This window comes from Paramisgurnus dabryanus, chromosome 19, assembly GCF_030506205.2.
Source record: "Paramisgurnus dabryanus chromosome 19, PD_genome_1.1, whole genome shotgun sequence".
Lineage (NCBI taxonomy): Eukaryota > Metazoa > Chordata > Actinopteri > Cypriniformes > Cobitidae > Paramisgurnus > Paramisgurnus dabryanus.
This window is the reverse complement of record NC_133355.1, coordinates 28728058-28751334: the sequence shown is the minus strand read 5'-3', so window position 1 is coordinate 28751334 and position 23277 is coordinate 28728058. Positions and strand designations below refer to the sequence as shown.

The window sequence follows — 23277 nt, the reverse complement described above, 5'->3', positions numbered from 1 at the left end:
ATGTTGCATGACATGAAACGTATCTGAACGTGTTGAGTCCGAAATAAATGTCCTTAGCGGGACAATAAAGTATATTCAAATGATTTTATTTGAAAATGAATAAGAAGTTGTTTGGAATTATATTCGGATTTAACTTTTTCCTCATGAAGGTGTTTATGAGAAAATGGTAAAAAAAAGTAAATTCTATAAAAGTTTACACTCATCACAAAACGCTGTAAAATAACGTCATGTGGAAATCAAGATGTATTTACATAAAATCATTTATGTTGTGAATCACGTGTCGAGGGTGTGAACACACATCTGGTGACGTCACAGACGGGATTGAGTAAGAGCGCGAGTGCGCGCGAGCGAGTTCGAGGCACGCGCAGATGTTCACCTGTATCAGGTAAGATGATGGCATCATAAACCCTTTCTCCGTTTATCTGTGAAATATGAGTGAATGGTGCAAACCGTATGAAGTGTGTGTTGTTTGTATTAACTGCAGGTTTGAATCAATTACAGCATGATGGATCAGTTTCACCTGAACATCTTATGTGGTGGTGTTGTGTGTTTATATTAGTATGAGATAATCGTGATACACACGGCTGTCGTTTAATAATCATGAACGCAATTAATGCAAGTGACTTTCTGGATGTTCGTGTACTATATCCGAAGCTGAATGCGTCGTTTGTTTTATAGATGTAGAGACCTCATGTATATCATTTTAATGTGATGTGTTTTAATGAGAGCATCAGGAACACACGGTGAGACTTTTGCACGCGCGCGCACGCGCACACACGATGATGAGCAGCAGTGAAACTCGCAAAAACTCACCTGAGCGGTCTGATCACATACACACACCCACGCACACACATATAAATAAACATACAAATAAACAACACACACACACATTTACATATGCACACACGTCCATCACTCCTACGAGTGTTTAAAATATTCAATTGGTTTAGCAGTGATTGAAACTCCAATGAGTTTCTGATGAGAGTTTTAGTGCAAAGAGGTTCAGATCGGATCAGATAAGACTGGTGGCAGGCTCATTCTTTCACTAACCGTTTTACATAGTTTAAGAAAAACCTCTTTTGTTTGTTCAACCTGTTCGTTCACATTGCTGAGATTATTTAAAGTCGTGACACAAAAACACACACACACACACACATACTAATTATGTTATCGACAAACTTGTGTCACTTACAGGATTCCTGTGGGGTTTTTTTCAATCACTCATCCTGGTGTCCACGTCATGACGAACAGATCAATAGTTGCTTTGTATTTTATATAATTTTCTCATAACTTGGTTTGTTATTCGTAAGTTAGTGTGTGTGTGATCTTGAAATGCAAATATATGATATCAGTATGAGCAGATTTTAAGAGATTTGTAACTACACTAGACTTTAAAATGCCCAACATTTCACCAACTAATGCATTAATGTTGACTTTTTGTAGATTCTTGGTTGAAAAAAAATGGGTGGGTTTCATCATGATTTTGAAGTATGTTACAGTTGAGTCTCTATTTCTATGAACAATCTTTAGTTATAGTATGAAATTGATTTAACCCAAATAAAGTGTTCGTACATATCACTTAGTCATGTCGTGTTATTCAAACACATGTTCCTTTTACATGCCACTCATTTTTGCAGTTGTGACATAAGATGCTATACTGTGAGGCTGTGCTTTTCTCGAGAGTAAAGGGTTGTTCACACTTTAACGATAACTATAACATTAACTATAACAACTATATTGGTATTCACACCACCGGACGATAATGATAACTTTATGAAAATTCGCTCGCGAGGTGCAGTACTTGCGCACATCATTAACCTTCCATGGGCATTAGCTAACATCGCATATTTTCTTTTTTTAATAAAAACAAATTTGTTGTTTCCTAATCAATTAATGTATAAATATGCTTTTCTGGTTTCATTAAAACGCCTATAACCAGCAGATGTCTTCAACACACTGTGCTTCATGTATCTCTAAACATTTGAATTTAGTTTGTGTCATCTAATATCTTACCTTTTGGTATAGACCGTTTCATCGGACGCACGTGCATTGATGCGATGCTTGTCTGGTCCAAACTTTACTTCAGGTTTCAGTGTTTTTAATACTCTAGTTGCTAAACTGAACTCTTGGGGTGGTTTCCCGGACAGGGATTAGCTTAAACCAGGACTAGGCATTAGTTTAACAAGGAAATGCAATTAGTTTTAACAAGCATGCCTTACTACATCACTGGTGTGCATTTTGAGGCAAAACAAAGGGTGCTAATGTATTTTAAGATATCTCAGTGCAAGTTGTTTTCAGTTTGGACAGCTTATATTTATTTTAGTCTAGGACTAGTTTAATCCCTGTCCAGGAAACCACCCCATAAACACATAATTGAAGTAATTTTATATAATTTCATTATAAATGCGCGTGCACTTTAGATTCAAAGATTTTATTGGCTGTCATTGGTTTATCGTTCATGAGTTGGGGGAAAAAAATCGTTCAGCAATTTATCACAACGATATCATTCCTTGTATCTTTATTGTCATAGTTGTGTGAACTCTGTTATTCGGTTTAAAATAAAGATTTTTAAAACCTATTTCTTTATAATTATTGTTAAAATGTGAATGGGACTATTGAGAAGACCCTAGCCTTTAAAAAAACAACAATAGCGTCTTATTTATGGCACAGTACAGCAAAGACATACTTTAACGAAACTTAGGGCCTGATCACACAGAACTCGTTTTTAAAAGTAAAAAACTCGAGGCGGACCGCACTGCCTTTATTTAATTGACTTTAGAAAAGAGCAGTGCTTTGCTAGGCAACCGCTTAAGCGGATGCCCTGTCAAATAAAAAATAGTGAAGCGTAAGGTCTCTTAAAACTTTGGTTTGACGTTAAATGTCAAATTAGCTGAAACTTTTTTTTTTTTAAAGAGGGCGTTTGCTCTGACCTCGATCAATGGTGTGAGGTGTACAAACACGCGGGTGACAGTGAGTGACTGCAGTCTTCAGTTGTTAACATAAGGCCCGCTTCTTCCCGCATTCACCTGGACAATAGAAAAAAGCACACATTGCGTTGGCCGCTTTTCCGCTCAGATTTGACTTTTTCAACTTTAGGCAAACGGAGCACTCCTGCAAAAACGCGTGGTGCGGCAGGCGGCAAAAATGTGAGCCATTTGGCGCATACACGGCACGCAAAACGCTCGCTACCCATAGAAAACAATATAAATAGGCCAATGCCAGGAACTCGTTCTGTGTGATCTGCATCTTAGAGAGAGGGACGCTTCAGCAACAAAAGAACGTTTGTTGTGTAGAAGTGTAGAATGTCATTAAAAACCTACAGTTTGGAAAGTGTGCTAAAAAAGTCTAGAATTTTAATGTTTATCTTCTGTGTAAGATTTTTGTCAGTGTTTTCAACCTTACCAGTTTATATTTATTCTTAAGCCTAACATATTTATACTAAAAGGTTAAAAAGTTAAATTTTAAGTACTTTAAGTATTATGATTTAGTCTTTGAATAGCAATTCGGAGGGTTTTGCTGTGAAAACCTGGCAACCCTGTAGCCTCGGTTTCCCCATGCTGCCTTGCGCGCACATTTAAAAGTCTTTGTTTTAATGGTACTGTTGTTATGTACAGTATGTATGCGTTTACACCCAATGGTGTAAAATTTGTACCCCAGCTGTCACTAGGGCTGTACCTTTTTGAAAAGTATGGCTTTGCACCTAAAGAGTTCATATTAGTATCTCAAATGTACACATTGGTACCAACCGTATACGTAATGGTACATATTAGAACGTTTTTAAAGGCTACTGGTTGCCCCAGAGATACCTGGGGTACATATTACATATTTAAACTATGTAGAAACATATCTTCTTTTTAATGTACAAGTGTGTTTTTAACTTGTGATCTTTTGTCTCAGAGCTCCTGTTATTTGATGGAAGAAAAGTCCAGTCCTGATAACTTTCACTTGTAAGCGTTTTTTTTGGTGATCAATGGCAGACCAAAGACATCTCAGTCCAACAGCAATGGGCATTCCAGAGAAATCAGCAGTTAAAGCCACACACTCATACAACGATAGTTCGGGATCTTCACGACATTCACGACAGGTCAGTCACCGATTAGCTGTTGGTTACAAAGGGAAAAAGACCCACTGAATAGGCTCTGTCTTTTAGCAATTCAAATATCTGAAACTCCCATGATGCATTGTCAACTTGGTAAAATTTTGGATTCAACTTTGTTTTATATCCCAATCTTATAATCCCAATATCTTTCTGTATTCTGCAGTTTTTTTTCTGGGATGTGTAGTTGTTTCTTCTAGCTTTGTTTTTTGAAAATTATTATCCATCTTGGCCAAAAATACATTTTGATTTTGCGTTCTTTGATTTAGCGGTGTGTATATAAAATCTGTTACAGAATTCCAGGGATTGGGAAGTGATCTTAGATTCAGAACCCACACCTGTGGCGGGCGGAAACAATGGCATTCCTGGCATTTGTGAAGGATACCTCATGAAGAGACGCAAGTATCCTCTTCAGGGTTGGCATAAGGTAAGTTACCTCACAACCTGGAGCGCATATTGAGCGAGAAGAAATGCCTGTGCTTGTCTTCTAATGGGTTTTGTTGGTCTTTTCAGAGGTATTTTGTATTGGATAAAGGGATTCTGAGGTATTCAAAAACTCAGCAGGATGTAAGTAAAAACTTTTTCTCTTTTGTAATTTACTTTGCTTGTGGCAGTTCCCTAAACTAGCATGAATGTTTTCAGATCGCTCGAGGCAAGATTCACGGCGCTCTGGACGTCAGTGTTGCAGTCATGTCCGTGAACAAGAATTCAAAACGCATCGATCTGGATGCAGGTGACAGTATTTATCATGTGAAGGTGCGTATCTGACCGACTCTGTTACAGTACTGACTTATATTATACATCTATTCAGTAACAGATTTGTATGTCGAATTTCCAGGCCAAAAGTGATGATATCTTCTACATCTGGCTGACCAAACTGACAGCCCATCGGCTCTTCAGGAAGAGCGAGGCTGTAAATCTACACCAGGGCGTCCTACACGCGCTCTCCACTGGAAGCAGCAACACTTTACCTGCCGTGGCCAGTCTCGCACAGAGAAACAGAGTCATGGTAGACATCATCATCTTTGCTGGGGTTTCAAGCTTAAGTCTTTTGATATCTCTAGTAGTAAATGTTTATCATAATTTTTTTTGTCATTTCTCAGGTTCCACATTATCAGAGCTCTGTGTCGTTGTTTGGGTCAGAGATTCAAGGTTCACCTTCCGTTTCTTCATCTCGGATGAACAGAAAGGTTTCTGATTGGCTCAAGCAGGCGCAGGATGAAGATGGGTGTCAGCAAGGTTTGAACATCCTAATACATTTTAAAACCAGATACAGGATTTGTTTTGTTTGACCATATAACATCTACGCAAATGTTCAGATAAACTCTTTTTCATTGCTTCGATCACAGCTTTCTTCATTTTTTCAAACAACTTCATGAGATGGAAAAAACTTTTAAGTGTCTTTTAAAACGAAATCTGTAACTTTTTGTTTATTTTTAACTAAATATAATTTTTTTTTGATTAAATGCATAAAAATGCAGCGTTCAAAACTCTCCTTATCATACCCCAATTCACAATGGTAAGCTTATGATTTATAATTTGATTTTGTGGAAAATAACTTTTTTTTTTTTCACTTGTTTGATTACATCCAGGGTTTAAATTGGGCCGGGGCCGTCCGGGGCTAAGCCCCGGCACATAGGCTGAAGGTCGCGCTCTGCTCTTGCCAGTGTACTCGCTGCGCTGGTGCGTGTGCACTGACGCGAAGGGAATAATGTGTTTTCATTCATTATGTGGCATACTTACCAACGCAAGTTCAACGATTTGCGCGAGCAGATTACATACAAAGTCAATGCAAAGACGCAACCAGGCGCGTCCTCGCACGGGGCGATGAAAATGACGCGAATTGGGCGCCGCAATTGCCGCGAAAACACGCGCTTTTCCCTTTAAATGCGTCTTCGCGCAAGTTATGCAACTCAAGCGAAAAAACTCAGAACTTCAAGAACGCGCTCTTACGCAGGACCATTTGACGAGACAGAGACAGAGAGAGAGAGAGACAGAGAGAGAGAGAGACAGAGAGAGAGAGAGAGAGACAGAGAGAGAGAGACAGAGAGAGAGAGACAGAGAGAGAGAGACAGAGAGAGAGAGACAGAGAGAGAGAGACAGAGAGAGAGAGACAGAGAGAGAGAGAGAGAGTAATGGTGCCCACGTCGAGAAAACTTCATAGAAGACTAGAAACGTGTAAAGGATTAAAGTATGTATGTCACTCATCTAATTACATTATGTTAAGGATAACACTGGATATAACTATTGTATAGTTTAATAAAATAATGTATTTTGATTACACAAATCAAACCTAAGTATATGATTGTTTTAGCTGCTGACCAGCATAGGGAATCATATGGCTAATTTATAAGACATGTTGATGATACAGTACTGTGTGTTGTACCTTTTCTTGTTAATTTAGTCTTTTGGGGTAGCCTATCTTATGCCTAGAATTATTCAAGGAGGTTAATTCTTTTAACTTCCTTTAAAGTTTGATCAGTTGTGCATAATGACATGTGCAACAAATGAATATAGGGTGTCAAACTCATAGATTTGCATCATTTATAATTCAGATGCTCTTTTTAAAATATTTTGGGTCAACCTCTGGCACAGCTTTAAAGCTGAAACTTATCAAATCCTATCAGAGGTCCAGAATGTCATTGAAACACACCAGTGGCTTTGCTATCATCAGTATTAAACATGTTACCCCTTGCAGTACCCCTCCCCGCAGAGCCCCCCCCCCCCACATAACAAATCTCAATTTAACCCCTGATTACATCATTTCCGTAAATCTATAGAAGAGGCCCCGGCGTATGTATGTGTGCTGCTGCTAGGCACATGCTGGTATGAGATTATGGCTGTATGATAACCTTAAGCAAAAATACCACAGTTTTACAATTTTGTTAAAATATGATGTTATTTCGGATTTTGTTACGGAGCTAAAAATTAGGACCTGGTGTTTTTGGTAGTTTTGCATTGATACGAGTGTATATTAGTGTGATTTTTGTTATTTCCGTGTGGCATTTGAGATCGGTTGGACACGGAAGTGCTGCATGACGTTTTAATAGTTAACAAGTGGATGCCTTGAAACCGGTAACCGGCCCGTGCCTAGCTGCTGCAGATTGTAAAAAGTTTGTAGCTTGTTCAACACTTGCTTCAAACAGCAATTTTAAGTTGCAAACAGAGATGGCGATCGAGAGGCAAGTTACTTATTGCAGCTTTAATCAGGGTTGCTAACCTGGCTAACACCAGACCAGTCTCATAGAGAATGAGACGTGGTCTGGGAACCACATGTTCGTTTTCGCATATTTGAGGCGTGGTTTACGAATGCCCAGAGCCGTCAATTGGGCGTTACGAATGTCTATCAAATGCGTCTGTATGTAGGTCATAGCCATTCGGTGTGTTGCATAGACGTCGTCATCATCTTGCTCCCCCCTCCCCATTCTGTGATTGGTTCCCCATGCCGTTTATTGGATGCTACGAATGTCTATCAAATGCGTCTGCAACACACCGACTGGCTATAAGCTACGTACATAGACCTCGTCATCGTCTTGCTCCCCCCTCCCCGTTCTGTGATTGGTTCCCTATTTCAGGGGCAAAATGGGTTCATAGCTTCCATGCTAGACTTGCAGCGTGTATAAATGTGCGCGCAAGGCAGCATGGGGAAACCGAGGGTACAGGGTTGGCAGGTTTTCACGGCAAAACCCACCGAATTGCTATTCAAACTAGCCCAAGCGTGTTTCAGTGGGGTATAAATTGCATTGCATTGCAGTGGGTAAAATCAGCATTTTTTTTAAAAAACAGCCTGGTGGCTACAATGTTAAAGTAACCCAATTCTGCGGGATTTTGCAACCCTGGCTTTATATGGACATCATTGGCCAGTAATCAGATGAGGGTGAACACTAGAAGATATCTAACATTCAGCGTCTCGCACACAGAACTTGTCAGGTGCCAGCAGGATTTGGCCGAGCTGTCGAGTTTAATCCAGAAACTTCACTGGCATGCGGGCGGTCTTCCCATCACAAACACTGACCTGGAACATCGCATTAGTATGCAGGTGAGAGTCGACGTCACTTAGCATGTCTCTTCATACAACATCCACAAATATTTGTTTGTTTCAATGAATAATCTGTTATGTACTTCACAGAATCTCAGTCTTGAGAAACCCAAAAAGAAGTCTGGAAAGATCTGGGGACATTCACGCACACTGTCACGGGTTGAATCTCTTGGAGTTGTAAGTGTTAAAGCCCATTTTCTAATGATCGTAAGTTAAAGCAACATGCAAAATATTTATTTTTGATGATACACTTTGCAAACCACATATATTGTTGGTAATGTCCTGTGAAATAGGAGCTGATATGATTTTATTTTGTGTGTTTGCCTGTGAACGTCATCGTGTCTCTCTCGCATTGCAGCAATTTTCCTCGAGTCACTTGAGCACATCATCTGGTTTGGCCGCTTCCCTTCAGTCCATCCCGGATTACCTTTATTCCCAGCTGTCCACGCCTGAGGTCTCGCCAGAGGGCAAGAAACTGCAGCTGGATATCTGTGCCATGTGTGAAAAAGGTTTATACAAACTTAATTCGTACAAATATCTTGGATGTTTTCTAGAACAGTGTATCTTGTGACCCACCTCAAAGAAGGTTTTCGTTGTCCTCCTATAAAAATGATCAACGCGTGACATCACCGTACCGTGTGAGCTATTTGAAGGCATATGAAGTCTTCTAGTCTCATCACGCTCGCACGACTGCGGTGTCACACGCTGATCAGTCTGCACGGCACTGCCTGAATTTAAGAAAACGTAATAAACAAAACAAACTTTTTTTTTGTTTGGGTCTGTAATGCCTTAGAAGCTTCCTAAAAACCTCTCTCAGATAGCTCTATTAGGGTGGGGGATTTTAAACAAGCGGTTTTGCACCTATTTGGCTCCCCCTACTGGCTTGACTTGCAATCTCATTACTGATTGGCTGACTTTGCTGCCACTCAAGAAATGTAGCCAATTATTTTAAAAGTGTAGGGGCAGTGAGATGCCTGTGATGTCATAAGCATCAGTTTTTCAGATTGGGCCGTTTTCTGGCTGACATTTCTAAAAGAGGAATTTCTATGAGACTGAGATGTTTAGCATGTCTAGCACTTTTTGCATGTTTGTGAATGTGGGTAGACTACCATTATTCAACAAAGACAAGGTAAAAAATGGTTTTTCATTCTCTGTCCCCTTTAAATGGTTTGTGTTTGTTTAGTACATGCGTCTCTGAAGTCTGTCCATGAATCTTTGGCTCTGGAGCGTGAACGTGTCAGACAGGCCTGGGCCGGACCGGACCTTCGTCAATCCACTTCACATCAACTAGCCACGTTGTGCACGACCCTTTCTGAGGTAAATCTCACTGAAGAAGAGACATAATGCATCTTTGAGCATCATAATAATAGCATATATAAAAGTTTTTCCTGTCATAGTAATTTCTTCATGTTTTAAAACCGCTTGAATGTAACTCTACACCAATGCCTCATTAAGTATACGTGGATAATTGAATATGCAAATTAGTACCGCCTCTCACATTTATAATTGTTAACGCAGACTTTTTTAAACTTGGGTTAATATAAATCCTAGTCTGTTTCTGTTTCACATTTTGTTTTTGTCTTTTTAATTTTCAGCTGGAGCTGCAGTCACGTCTGACTCGAGTTCACTCCGTGTCGCTCTCGTCTGACTCCTCGGATGAGTCGTACTGTACCGTACTTCAGGATGAGGTGTGTCCCTATTAATTTCAATGTGAAGTGTCACTTTTGATGGCTGTTCTTAATTGTGTTTGTTGTTGTTTTTATCAGACCGCCCCCTTTGACGAGCGAAAGTTAAAACGATCGGTCTCTGTGACTGAATCTGTGGCCGAGTATTTCGATGCCAGTGAAGTCATTCGTGAGAGTTTGTCTGAAAACGAGGCGTCGGATGAATCGGGCTTGAGCGACGTCACCACAAGCAACTCGGAACCGGAGGACAGCCAGGGTACGTCTGCAAAGTTACTGATACTTAATGAGAACATTGCTGTGGTGCGTCTTACCGAAGCGTCTGTGCTGCCTGGTTTCCCAAATGCTCCACCATCTGCTGTTTTATTTGTGCTGTCGTTGGTTGACGCAGCGTTCAAATGGTCGCAGTCAGCTTTAAGGGGCTGTTTACACAGGTTTTAACTGAAAACTGTAACGTTTTAGTTGTTTGTTTAAACGACAACAGCGTTTTAGGGTAGGGTTGAAGACGTGCACGTTTTTGAAACCGACAACCATATAATGTCCTAAAACACCGGCGATTATGTGCAAATGTTCATTTTAGTCTACAGGCATGCGCGAGTATAACCAGAACAACAATGGCAACCTACTGGACTGTGTGTTTATGCTGCTCATTATACGATGAGTTTATCAACGCTTTTCCAATAATTATTACAAAATTCGCCATTTACCGTCCTGGTACGTTTAATGCAACATTTTTAGTTGTTTTTGCAGGCCGTGTAAACGCGGATCTTTATTGGTGGTTTTGTCGTGTGTATGTGAAATTATTCAAAAACGCATATCCATTTTTAGTGTGTAAACATAGTTTTTAGTGTGTAAACATAGCCATAAGGCAAAGTATGGTCCACTTTTTAAGGGTATGTGAGGGTCTGCGTACAGTGCGTGTGACGTAATTTCCGTCATCAGAAAAGTGCGTGATTACTTTACGCGCACTGCCGGATTTCTTAAACCCTGGCCTGTGTACATGCGCGTAGGTCATGCACATACAAGAGAACATAGTATGTAGGCCAGGAGATGCAATGTTCATGCGTTGAACATCTGTGTACATGTACGAGTCAAATAGTCGATGCTTTGCAAGGCTGTGTGTTTGAGCGTGCATGTATTTTCTATACTCTGGGCTTAAGTTGACAACTGTTTGTTCTTCTGTAATATAATAATGCTTTCTGTTTTATTTCAGCCTCTGTGACGATGAAATACAGAGCGAGTGTGTCTAATGCTCCAGATATGCCGTCCACCGTTCAGAAAGACTCTCGGAGACGTACAGTTCTTCCTGCACACAGCACTGATAACAGTCACATAGGAATCCTCACCATCCTGTATAACAACATTGGCAAAGATCTGTCACGCGTGTCCATGCCGGTGGCTCTAAATGAACCGCTCAATTTCCTGCAGCGAGTGAGTGAAGAGCTGGAATATTCTCATCTGCTGGATACTGCCAACCAGACAGACGACCCTTACCAGAGGATGGTATGAACACGCACACACACTTTCTGGACAAAGCATAGCTTGGTTTGGTTTGTTTAGGTCTTTTGGCTTCGTCTGCGAGCGACAAAGAGAGCAGGAGCTGCACATTCTGTTGCTTAACTTGAAATGATCTGTGACTTTGTCAGTCATCGTAATGGTTGAGGATTTTAGCAGTGGATGGTTGATGTATAGTTTTGATGGCTTTCCTGAAACCCCCCCCCCAAGAATCAGCCTTATCCGTTTTTAGCTGGTTAAAGGGACATTCCACTTTTTTTGAAAATAGGCTCATTTTCCAGCTCCCCTAGAGTTAAAATTTTGATTCTTACTGTATTGGAATCCATTCAGCTGATCTCTGGGTCTGACACTAGCACTTTTAGCATAGCTTAGCACAATCAATTGAATCTGATTAGACCATTAGCATCACGCTAAAAAATAAACAGAGAGTTTCAATATTTTTCCTAGGATATGGCTAGGAACTTTACTCTCATTCTGGTGTAATAATCAAGGACTTTGCTGTTGTAACATGGCTGCAGCAGGCGTAGTGATATTACACACTGCCCGAAAATAGTCCCCTTAGTTACTTTCAATGACAGGGGACTATTTTTGGGCAGTGCATAATATTACTACGCCTGCTGCATGAGGTGTAGTGATATAATGAGAGTGTAGTCCTAGCCGTATCAGCCTAGAAAATCGCAACTAAACCAGCCTAAACCAGCTACTTCTATCTTAAACCAGCTATGACCAGGCGCCAACCAGCTTTGCCAAGCTTCCCACCTGGTCAAGCTGGTTTAATCAGGTTAGTTAGCTGGTCTTCCAGCCTGCTCAGCTAAAAAGTGTCAAATCCCTCTTTAACCAGCCTGCTACAGAAGGGGGATCGTCTTTCAGTCATTTTTTTTTATACCTGACAACAGAAGCAGATGATGTAAATGAAAGCAGTGTTATTGGGAATTTGGCTGTATAGTCGGTTTTAGCATCCACAACATAAACAAACAGCTTTTGTGGACTAAACTAAACGTAACCTCCGGGTAGACTTCTACATAGAAACAATAATAACTGACTCATTTTACAGTGGTTTATTTCTAATATGAACGAAGACAATTTGCTTGTCATTTATTTTCCTTGTTATATCATGTGATCCATGTTCATCGTCTCCCTTTGTCTTTAGCAAAACACTACATTTTATTTTTTACAAGGTTTTTGTTTCAGAAATCAGTTTAGCCACTAGACGGACCAGTAAATCAATACAGACAGGAAGTTCACTTTGGTTCAGGCGCGTAACTGCGACAACACACTAGTGTCCGATGAAACGTCTATTAAAACAGTATGCAAGTGATTGTATAATCGCAATGTATTCACTTGGGGGTTGCGCACACCAAAACCTTTAAACGTGGCTGAAAACGCCTGGACAACGCCGAATACCAGCTGTTTCTTCAGCTAATCGGTTTTGTAGCTGTGATACTTTAGCTGTGAACCGGTTGGTTGCCGTGGTAATGCCCCGTCCCTCCTCCACTGTGATTGGACAGCCGTGTGAGAACTGACCTTGGGTGAAAAGCTCCGCTCGTCAAAGTTGAATATTTTTCAACTCTTGGCGCTCTGAAGAAAACCGCTAGCTGGTGGCTTATTTAAAATACGCTGAGCTTCCATTGGAAACAATTGAAAACATGCGCCGGCCGCGGACGTAAAAGCTTTGGTGTGCACGCCCTCTTACTTTGTTTAATCGCAGTTGCGCTCTTTCTTTTAAAGAGATTTCTTTTAGTTCAGTTTTATTTATGTAAGCGTGCGTACACCAAAATCAAAGCAAATATTTGCAATGCGTAACTAAAAACAATGCTCTCTATTTTTTGATACAACTGGATGTCAAACAGGACATGTCGCTGATTTGCTTGCGCATCAACACGTATAACACATTCCCGCTCAAAGTATTCATAGCAATCACATTACCCAATTCATGTTTATTATTATTATTATTATTATTATTATTATTATTATTATTATTATTATTATTATTATTATTATTATTATTATTATTATTATTATTATTATTATTATTATTATTATTCCTTACATACATTTATATAGTGCTTTTCTCAGTACTCAAAGCGCTTTACATATGAATGGGGGAATCTCCTGAACCACCACCAATGCATTTGCATTGCCTGTGGCGTATTCACATCTATATGCTTTTTCTTGGCCCCCTGAAGAAAATTTGACAAATCTGCCCCCAGTTGGGGAACCACTGATCTACTCTGCAAATAATTCAGAATAGTTATAAACATTGGTTGTTGTAATCTTAATCATTTTAAATTGTAATGGCTGCAAAGGAGACATTATGATATTTATAGCTACTTAAAGGGTTAATATGGCGTTATAATTTTGTGTGTTTGGTGTGATGCAATGTGTTTACGTGGTTTAATGTATTTTCTACACATTGTAAATTATTGTTGCTTCTCTAAGCCCCGCCTTTCTCAAAGCACAGTGTACTCTGATTGGCCAGCTATCCCGTGTGTTGTGATTGGTTGAATACCTCAAGCGTGTGATGGAAATGTTACGTCCCTTTCCATATTTGAAATATCAGCTCCCAAAACAGAGCGTCTCTACGATATGGAGGTGGCAGCAGCAATAATGCTACAGCGAGAATAAGTTACGCCGCCTTTGCGTACACATACATTTGGGCAGTGTTATGCAAATCTTCCCACACAGTGACATAGATATTTAGGGGCGTGTTTGAAATGAGGTGTTTTAGGAAGGCGTGCATGGATGAGCCTTCACTTTTAGAAAGAATAATCTTTGTGCATTTAGAAGATCTGTTAAGTCGCAACCCAAACAACTTTTAACAAAGGAAACCAAAGACTCGCATCTCATGACCCCTTTTAAAGGGAGAAAAATAACAAGACTGGTGTAAAACAGCTGTCAGGTTATTTTCATATTAGAGCTCCTGTCCTGTAGAACCACCTTCACCAAAACAAACACCACCACACCCTGAAACAAACAGGCACAGGACAACTAAAACACTGCTGTGGAAAAGGCATTTAGTAATAATCTTAACATCTATAAGTCATAGTGTATATAACAAATTTTGTTAAAAATCACAGAGTCTAGCTGTGTTTCACTTCATATTATCAGTTGATCTGAATCCTGCTGTATATTGTTTGTTTTTCAGGTTTATGTGGCAGCATTCTCCATATCAGGCTACGCCTGGGCCAGCTGGCGTAATCGCTACAAACCCTTCAACCCTGTCCTAGGGGAAACCTATGAGAACATACGAGAGGATCGCCGTTTCCGCTATGTAGCAGAGCAGGTATGTGTGCTAAAGTTCGATCAGGAACACGTTGTTAGATGTTGGTTTTTCATTTCTTGGTTATCTTTTTGTTTTGTAGGTCAGTCATCACCCGCCTCTGTCTGCCTGTCACGCCGAGTCTGAGAACTTCAGCTTCTGGCAGGGTAACGTTTCATCTTTTTTCAGTACATTTTATACCGTACTTACAAATGCATTACATTGACAGTGGAGGTGAAATGTTTTAATTCTAATGTAAATTCTTTACAGACCAGAGATGGAAGTATAAATTCTGGGGGAAGTCTGTGGAGATCGTTTCTTCAGGATTGGTCAATGTTGCATTACCCAAGTGAGTGATTAATTTCACGTTAATAGAGAAAAGTTATGCAAGATAAGACTGAATAGGGATGCACCGAATATTTGCCAACAAAATGATTCTCCAGAAAATGGCAAAATATTCGGTGTTCAAGTAAATGGACGGAATAAACGTGACCGAACACAATGAAGTCGCGATCAAATCGCAACCAGCATAGAGTGAGAGGTGTGCACAATTCATGCAGCAAACATGTTGGTGAAAGCATTTTAAAGTGTCTGGGAAAGATGCAAAAACATACATGATTACAAGGTTTGAAATAAAAAAAGCCAAAAGAAAGGCAAAGTACTAAAAATACACGTTTATTCAGCAGACAAATACCTATGAACATAATCGTTACGCATGGTGGACCGTATCATGCGTTGCATCTCATATCATAGATGAAGTAGAGTAACAATGAAGAGCGATAGGAGTGCGTAACAAATACTTTCTAAAACCAATTTTTTTCTATGTTTAAGCATTTATGTTAAGTTTTCTGTCAGATAGATACGCTTTGTTATGAAGAAGGCTTATAGTTGTTGTCACGTGTTCTCCAAAGCTAATACACATTGTATCTGTTCACATGTAAGCTTGTCCATGCATAGTAATGCTTTTAATGATTTTGTCAATATACACTAGTCTAAATAATTTGACTTGGATCAAAACCTTTAATACATCTTGACATAAAACCAATACCCATTCTTGTCTTTGAACAACTTTGATATACTAGTCAACGTTTGAAGTGGATCAAAAAAGTTTTTCAAAACGCTGTACCTTTTAAAGGTCCCATAGAATATAAAATTATATTTACCTAGGCCTAGATAAATGATAAGAGTTCTGTAAATGGTAATGACATAGTGTTTGAGGCTCACGATTGTAACCTTGTGCATGGAAAAGGTAGGAAAACAGGCCAATCTCAACATAACACCAACTGTGACGATACAGTCGAGACCCCAACATTACATTACAAATTATGTACAATGTTGTTACAATGTTAAAAAAAATTGTAACTGAGTTGGTGTTATATGCTAGTTAAAGGATTAGTCCATTTTCTTAAAATCCAGATAATTTACTCCGCACCCTGTCATACTAAATGTTGATGTCTTTCTTTGTTCAGTTGAAAAAATTATGTTTTTTGAGGAAAACATTTCAGGATTTTTCTCAATTTAATGGACCCCAACATTTATTAGTTTTAATGCAGTTTAAAGGACTCTAACGATCTCAAACAAGGCATAAAGGATTGTCATTTTTGGCAAGAAAAAAAAGCTCTCTTAAACCACAAGTTCTCGTCTATCTTCGGTCGTGTGACCGCCAGCGCGACCTCACGTACTACGTCATCACATCAAGAGGTCATGGATGACGTATCGAAACTACGCCCCAGTGTGTTTACAAGTGTGGAGAAAGAGGACCGCTCTGACGTTGTTGTATGTTGAATGATAATAATTAATAATTAATGTCTTTGTGTCAGTTTATTGTTTAAAATGGTCTGCAAATGTGCGTTTCATATATGTAACACGAGACCTTTCCACGTCATTACGCAATAACGTGACGCAGCGCATCACAGGACCGGAGGAAGATGAGAAGTTGTGGTTTAAAAGTGCATATTTTTTATTTTTCTTGTCAAAAATGAGAATCGTTTTGCTAGATAAGACCCTTATGCCTCGTTTGGGATCGTTTAGAGTCCTTTTGAAACTGCAATTTTAAACTGCATTAAAACTGTTAAATGTTGGGGTCCATTAAAGTCCATTAAAATGAGAAAAATCCTGGAATGTTTTCCTCAAAAAACATCATTTCTTCTCGATTGAACAAAGAAAGACATCAACATTTTGGATGACATGGTGGTGAGTAAATTATCTGGAGTTTTTTTTTTTTTTTTTTTTTATTGACTAATCCTTTAATGCTATATACTAGCGTTTAGGCTGAAGTTCTACTATTGACGTTACAGTTACGTTTTGCAGATCCATACTGAAAAAAACACAAACTTACCATTTCGAAATGTCCATTAATAATCCAAACAATTAGTTGTTCCTTAAAATGTGTGTATTTGTCTGATACAGACTCAGATTTGGTCTGTTTACGCACGCGCGCACACACAGCCTCATGACCCTATCAAATAATGTAATAAAACATTTCTGGGTAATTTTTGCACTTAATACAGCCACATACCTCCTATGTAGATATCCGAGAACAATGTTACCGATTATTTCAATGTATTCTTTGGCATTTGAAATGACAGCATTTTTAAGATTGTGTCTGGAATTATTTGTGTTCGAGATTAAAATGGGGTGTTTTTCCTCTCTCTTCAGGTACGGGGATCATTACGAGTGGAATAAAGTTGTCACGTGCATTCACAACGTCTTCAGTCAACAGAGATCGCTTGAACACTACGGTGATGTTGTTATTCAGAACCTCAACAGTGATGAGTGCACCTGCAAGATCTCCTTTGTTAAAGTTAGTCTGAATTTTGCTCACTTACTTTACTGATTATAAACGCACACCCCTGTGATGTCTACCCAGTGTGAAGGTCATCAATGTTTGTCCATTACTTTAAAGGGTCATGAAATCCGCCCCCCCCCCCCCATTTTAGTTTGAAATGTCTACATCGATATCATTTTGCAACTGAAATAGGCGTAGACGCTGTGACACAAGGGCAGCGAGTGGGCAAATCATACGTTCAAGCAATGACGATTATTACAGAAAAACTTAACTTAATGTTATGAAAAGTATAGTTGAAATATGACTGTACTGTTTTTGGAAGGAAAAGTCCTTGCCTAGACGCAAACTGCCTTTATCAGCAAGGCCAAAGTCTCCAATTCTCGAAGTGTCCATTGTTTGATTGTCAAGCAACTGCCAGCAGCCGAACCGAGTCCATAGATATTTAATATTTAACAAGATGCGTTACTGGTAGTAATATGAATGGGGAGATCCCAACAGTCAGTATGGTCGCTCTAGTCCCACTTTCCAGAAAAAATAGCCAGTCGTCAGCCATTTAAGAATGACATACTCTGGTTGAGGGATTTTCATGACCCTTTAAAAATTTTCATTTTATAACTTAAGTACGCAATGTATTTTTATTACTAAACCGGACTAAATGCAAACTGAGCAGATTGAAAGTTTGTGTCATTAATCCCTTTTGTCTTTCTCTGGTTGTCCAGTCACGTTACTGGGGTGAGGGTAACAGTAAGAATGAGGTGCATGGTAGCGTTCTCAATCGCAAAGGTAAAGTCGTCCATCGCTTCGGTGGATCGTGGCATGAAGGCATTTTCTGTGACACCCTTCCTAACCCACAATGCATCTGGAAGCCCAGTAAGTAACACAGCTCATGCAGCATTAATCTTAGTGTAAGCGTGCATGCATGGAGTTTGATTGTGAGATCTGATTTCACAGATGCCCAGCCGGAGGATTACTTCGACTACTTTGGCTTCTCTCAATACGCCAGAGAACTGAATGAACTGACCGACGATATCAAAGACAAACTGCCACCGACAGACTCCCGCTTCCGTCCAGATCAAAGGTTACATTACAAAACTATTGACACGTCATTTGCTTTTAAAGTTAATGCCAAATCAACAGCTATTTTTATGTTATTAGAAATTAATTAATTAATTAATAAATATTTATATTAATGTTTTTTTTTTTGTTTTATATTTATGTTTTGTTTACTAGTTTTATTTATTTATGGTTATTTATATTTATTTAAATTGACTGTTTTTCTATTTATTTAGGCTAAAATGTATTTACAATAAAGCTGCCTTTTACAGTTTGCATTGCTACACTACTAGTGCACTAAAAATAAAACTTAACTGAATAAAAAGAGGCGTCAATAAAATTAAATGTAAATATATAATGCATTTTAAATAAATTATCAAAAACTAACTAAATTGAAAAAACTGGAAAATAGTATTTTTTTTCCCAAAACCTCATGATTTTCCAAACGAACAACTACATTCATCTCTTTGTTTCATCACTTACTTGACGTCTGATAATTTGAGCTAAATTGTTGAATTGATTTGATTGTTTCTAGATATTGTAAAAACATTAGATTTGTTTTCGTTTAGACTTCTGGAAGAGGGTAAAGTGGATGAGGCTGATAAGAGAAAGGATGAAATCGAGGAGAAACAACGAAGCAGACGAAAGGAGCTGGAAAAGAGAGGAGAGCAACACATCCCACGCTTCTTTAGGTGAGGGTTTTTTTTCTGGTAAAGGTAAAACGGCATAATTGTAAATTCATCTTCGAAACTAACAATAATAATAATAATAATAATAATAATAATAATAATAATAATAATAATAATAATAATAATAATAATAATAATAATAATAATAATAATAATAATAATAATAATAATAATAATAATAATAATAATAATAATAATAATAATAATAATAATAATAATAATGTCAATTGAAACTGACGTGTTGTAAATATGACAGTAGTCTATGCATTTAGCAGAGCGTAAAGGGATTGTAGGAGCTGTATTACTAACCTAAGATATTTTATTTATTTCAAATATTATAATAAATAAATAAATAAATATTTTAAAATGTCATTTATTATTATTATTATTATTATTATTATTATTATTAATAATAATAATAATAATAATAATAATAATAATAATAATAATAATAATAATAATAATAATAATAATAATAATAATAATAATAATAATAATAATAATAATAATAATAATAATTCTTATTCTGATTATTGTGTATAAGAGATTTTGTTTGTTTAGTACTTGGACTAACCTGTTTATGTAATTGTAATTGCTGCTCCTTCTTGACGCGTCACTAAAGCATGAATGTGCAAGTGTTAATAGCCAGCTAGTGAAGTTTCTGCTAATTACTTTAATCGCATACTCGCACCTGTAGTTCGTATTTTTGGAATTTGATTTATATTTTTTTCCAAAAGTAAACCGGAGATCGTAATGCCGTTTTTTTATGAATGCATTATGGACCGGACGTGGGTATACGAAGATACTCCACTAACCTCAAGGGGCTAAAATAAAGTTTTTAAAATATTTGCAGGGATAGTTTGGCCAAAAATAAAAATTACCCCATGATTTACTCGCCCTTAAGCCAAAAATAATCCACACACTCCAGGGGGAATAAATGCAGGCCTTCGTTTTTTTTTTTTTTTAATTCTTAGAAAGGGTGTTCATTTTTACACCTCTTTGTGTTAAGCTTTTAACACATTATGTGTAATTTTAACAAATTATCTGTCACTTTGTTAATTTTGTGTTAAAAGTAACACACAAAATGTGTTTCAATAATAAAACCGAGATGGGTGGATTCTGGGACAACGCATTTAGTGTGTTGTCCCAGAATATTTAAAACTTTACAAACGAAATGACTACCTTCCGGTAATGCCGACATCTTGGACTGTTCTGCACTGCTAATCCATGCGTTAATCTATATCATTATTTGTCTCACCAGGCGAACGCTGGATCATGCTGGGAGAGAGGTGTGGGTCACTAATGACACTTACTGGAAGGTTCGAGAAAATCCTGGTTTCGCCAACATGGACAATCTGGATTTGTGGTCACAGGATTGATGTCGTCATTGTATGGTGTTATCAAAAACTCTTAAAGATTGACATGTCTTTATTAGTGTATATAGATGTATTTTATGTGCCGGTGCGAATTTTAGTATAAGCCAAAGACCTTCACTGGTGAGGATGTTGCACACAAACAAACACAAAGAGACACAGTTTGAGCTTTAGATCCAGACAGTGATTGAGAGGTTTTACTGATTTGAATATTTAATTGTATTAATATGCACAACACTTAACACTTAATGAGATGTAAAGACTAGAAATCTCAAACACATTGTTCGGAATAGTTTCTCTTTAATTTTTTTAAGATGTATTTTTATTGAAGTATGAAGTGAGCAGGATTGATGTAGAAAATATACTTTTATATTTTGGATATTAATCAGATTATAAGATTAAGCTGACTACTGTCATGAATAGAACATTTTTAAATTTCTTGTGTAAATATCGTACTCCTGTTTACCCATCTGCCTTTTAACGGCTGGATTTAATACCTCTAAAGGAAAACATTGTTCGATGTATAAAATACATTTTAGTTTAATACGTTGGTACTGCTTTAGAAGTGTAGTGGAAATAAAGACAATGTTTTCTTGGATGTTTCAGCTAAACTTACTGACAAAAGAGTTTTAGGTTTTTGTGACGAGTGTAATCGGGCTATGTGCAATTTCTTGTGTACATGCATTTCTGATCAGCTGAGAATAAATATTAAATTTGATGAATGATGCACTTTTTTCTATCTTAAAACCTCTTTACATTCTTTATGAAGACTGACTGCGCATACTGTACTCAGTTGTGATATTTTAACAAGGCTGTGAGTCACTATTGGTGTTGAATTAATGGGTTTAAGTAAGAGCGCTTAAGATTGTATATCATATGATCTGATGAAAATTGATACAAATGCTTGTTTGATAGCTTATAACCAAGACTGGAAATGGCAGAAATTCACTGGGTGGATTAGATTGCAAGGGGGTGATTTTAGATGTCGACTTGGGTGGGTTAAAATTATGTAACATTACAATATTTGTGTTTCCTTCGAAGTATGTTTTCTTGAGTATTTTAGTCGCAGGTACTTGTAACAAAAAAATTCTAGATTAAAGAAATCCTCCTTTTAAAAAAATCCTGCTAGTTTACTCAACTCCATGTCATCCAAAATGTTTGTCTTTGTTCAGTCGAGATCAAAGGAAGTTTTTTTTTTTTTTAAACATTCCAGGATTTTTCTCAATTTTATAGTTTATTAGACCTCAACACTTTACAGTTTTAATGCAGTTAAATCTTGCAGTTTCAAGCTGCTTCAAAGGACTCTTAACGATCCCAAACAGGCATAAGGGTCTAGCAAGGGGTCTTATTTCGGCAAGAAAAATGGGCACTTTTAAACCACAATTTCTCGTCTTGTGACGCCCAGCGCGACCTTACGTAAGCATGTCTTTCCCCGCCAGCATTTATGATTTTCATAAAAGTTTAATGTCTTCAGGAATTTTTTCTATGAATCTATATAAGCATACAATATATCAAATGAAAGAACAGTCAACCAAAAAAAACAGAAACCACATTCATCTGATCTTCCTTTGTTCTCTTTTTATTACCTATCAAATATGGATAGGTTTCTTTAGAAATACAAACTTTTGACCAAAAAGCTGAGAAAATTGCATTTCGTAAAAGACTTTTGTTAGAGATCAGATAAAGAGTGATTATCAAAATACACAAGAGTTTTTACTCTTTTTGGATCATTTGATACTTCAGTGTTTTAGAAGGTAGGTAAGCGCCACCTAGTGCATAATAAGTAAACATTCGACAGCAGGGAAAGAGTTAAAGAAAACAATTGTGTGAAAATTTGGAAAATGGATGTTTTAAATAAAAGGAAAAATCTGAAATGAAACCGAGTCATATAGTGTCACTTTGACGTGTCATGTGATAAACTTTGTTGTTTAGATTTAATTCCACCAGTCTGTTGTACTTTTATTTTGTAGTACCATCTATCAGGGGTCTCCAACCTTTTTCCTGAGTAAGGGCTACAATGTTTTTTATATAATCTACTTAAACCTTTTTTGTTTACCTTGCTGATTTTGTTAATCATTGTTTAAAATGTTAACATGCATAAAAGAAGCCAAGCTAATATTAAAATAAATATAATAAATATTAAAATTGAGGCTAATAGAATGTGCTTTGGCAGGCAACCAGGTGACCACTGTCCTACACATTTCATAGAAATACATTTGATTTAAATTTTGTTTGCCCAGCAGTGACAAAGACCCTTAAATATAACTGATCAGACTTGGGCAGATATGCGTCAAAGTAACATTACAGGAATCTCCGTACAAATCAACCCCAACAGCAATTGCAGTTATGTCTATGCACCGGTGTTTGGACGAGATTTCATGTGCTGGACACCGACTTTTGTGTGCTTCATGAACCAAACTTATCAACAACCAACTCTGTTTCATCAGAGGACAACAGGACTCCGGCATCACCTTCATCACCATCCTGAATGTGCATCACAAAAAGAAAACGAGCAAAATGGACCGAACACAACAAACATATCTACCACAACGTCCCACAGAGTAGTCAAGATTTAGGATCTCTTGGACACAACAATGAAAAGAAAGACAGTGTTTCATAGAATACATGCAGCAATTCATAGGTAATAAAAATAATACAATTGTAAATGAGTAATTTTTACAACAAAAAGACAAAAGCGTATATGCCATATTTCTGAATTGTGGAATGTATTTATAGCTAAATACAGCTCAGTTCAATACAACATTTAATTTAGGGTTTTTACA

General features: G+C 37.7%; 1 protein-coding gene across 1 annotated transcript; it reads left to right on the top strand.

Annotated features, from left to right (window-relative positions):
- The first annotated feature begins 332 nt into the window (after window positions 1-332).
- LOC135785379 (oxysterol-binding protein-related protein 7-like) lies at window positions 333-21216 on the top strand. Its single transcript, XM_065294773.2, has 22 exons — window positions 333-385; window positions 3898-4084; window positions 4392-4523; window positions 4610-4663; window positions 4739-4852; window positions 4935-5105; window positions 5200-5335; window positions 8017-8135; window positions 8226-8312; window positions 8494-8644; window positions 9319-9452; window positions 9731-9823; window positions 9902-10076; window positions 11031-11320; window positions 14478-14615; window positions 14695-14758; window positions 14862-14940; window positions 17250-17394; window positions 18099-18249; window positions 18331-18457; window positions 19002-19124; window positions 20383-21216. The coding sequence occupies exons 2-22, from the start codon at window positions 3971-3973 to the stop codon at window positions 20498-20500; spliced, it is 2715 nt and encodes a 904-aa protein (XP_065150845.2). The 5' UTR covers window positions 333-385; window positions 3898-3970; the 3' UTR covers window positions 20501-21216.
- Window positions 21217-23277: the final 2061 nt, after the last annotated feature.

What these genes read in the sequence shown, in the direction of transcription:
- LOC135785379 (XM_065294773.2), top strand. Translation starts at nt 3,971, where the DNA reads ATGGCAGACCAAAGACATCTCAGTCCAACAGCAATGGGCATTCCAGAG. An exon ending in CTGTGCCATGTGTGAAAAAG is followed by an intron (nt 8,645 to 9,318) that starts GTTTATACAAAC and finishes GTGTTTGTTTAG; the next exon opens with TACATGCGTCTCTGAAGTCT. An exon ending in ACAATGCATCTGGAAGCCCA is followed by an intron (nt 18,250 to 18,330) that starts GTAAGTAACACA and finishes CTGATTTCACAG; the next exon opens with ATGCCCAGCCGGAGGATTAC.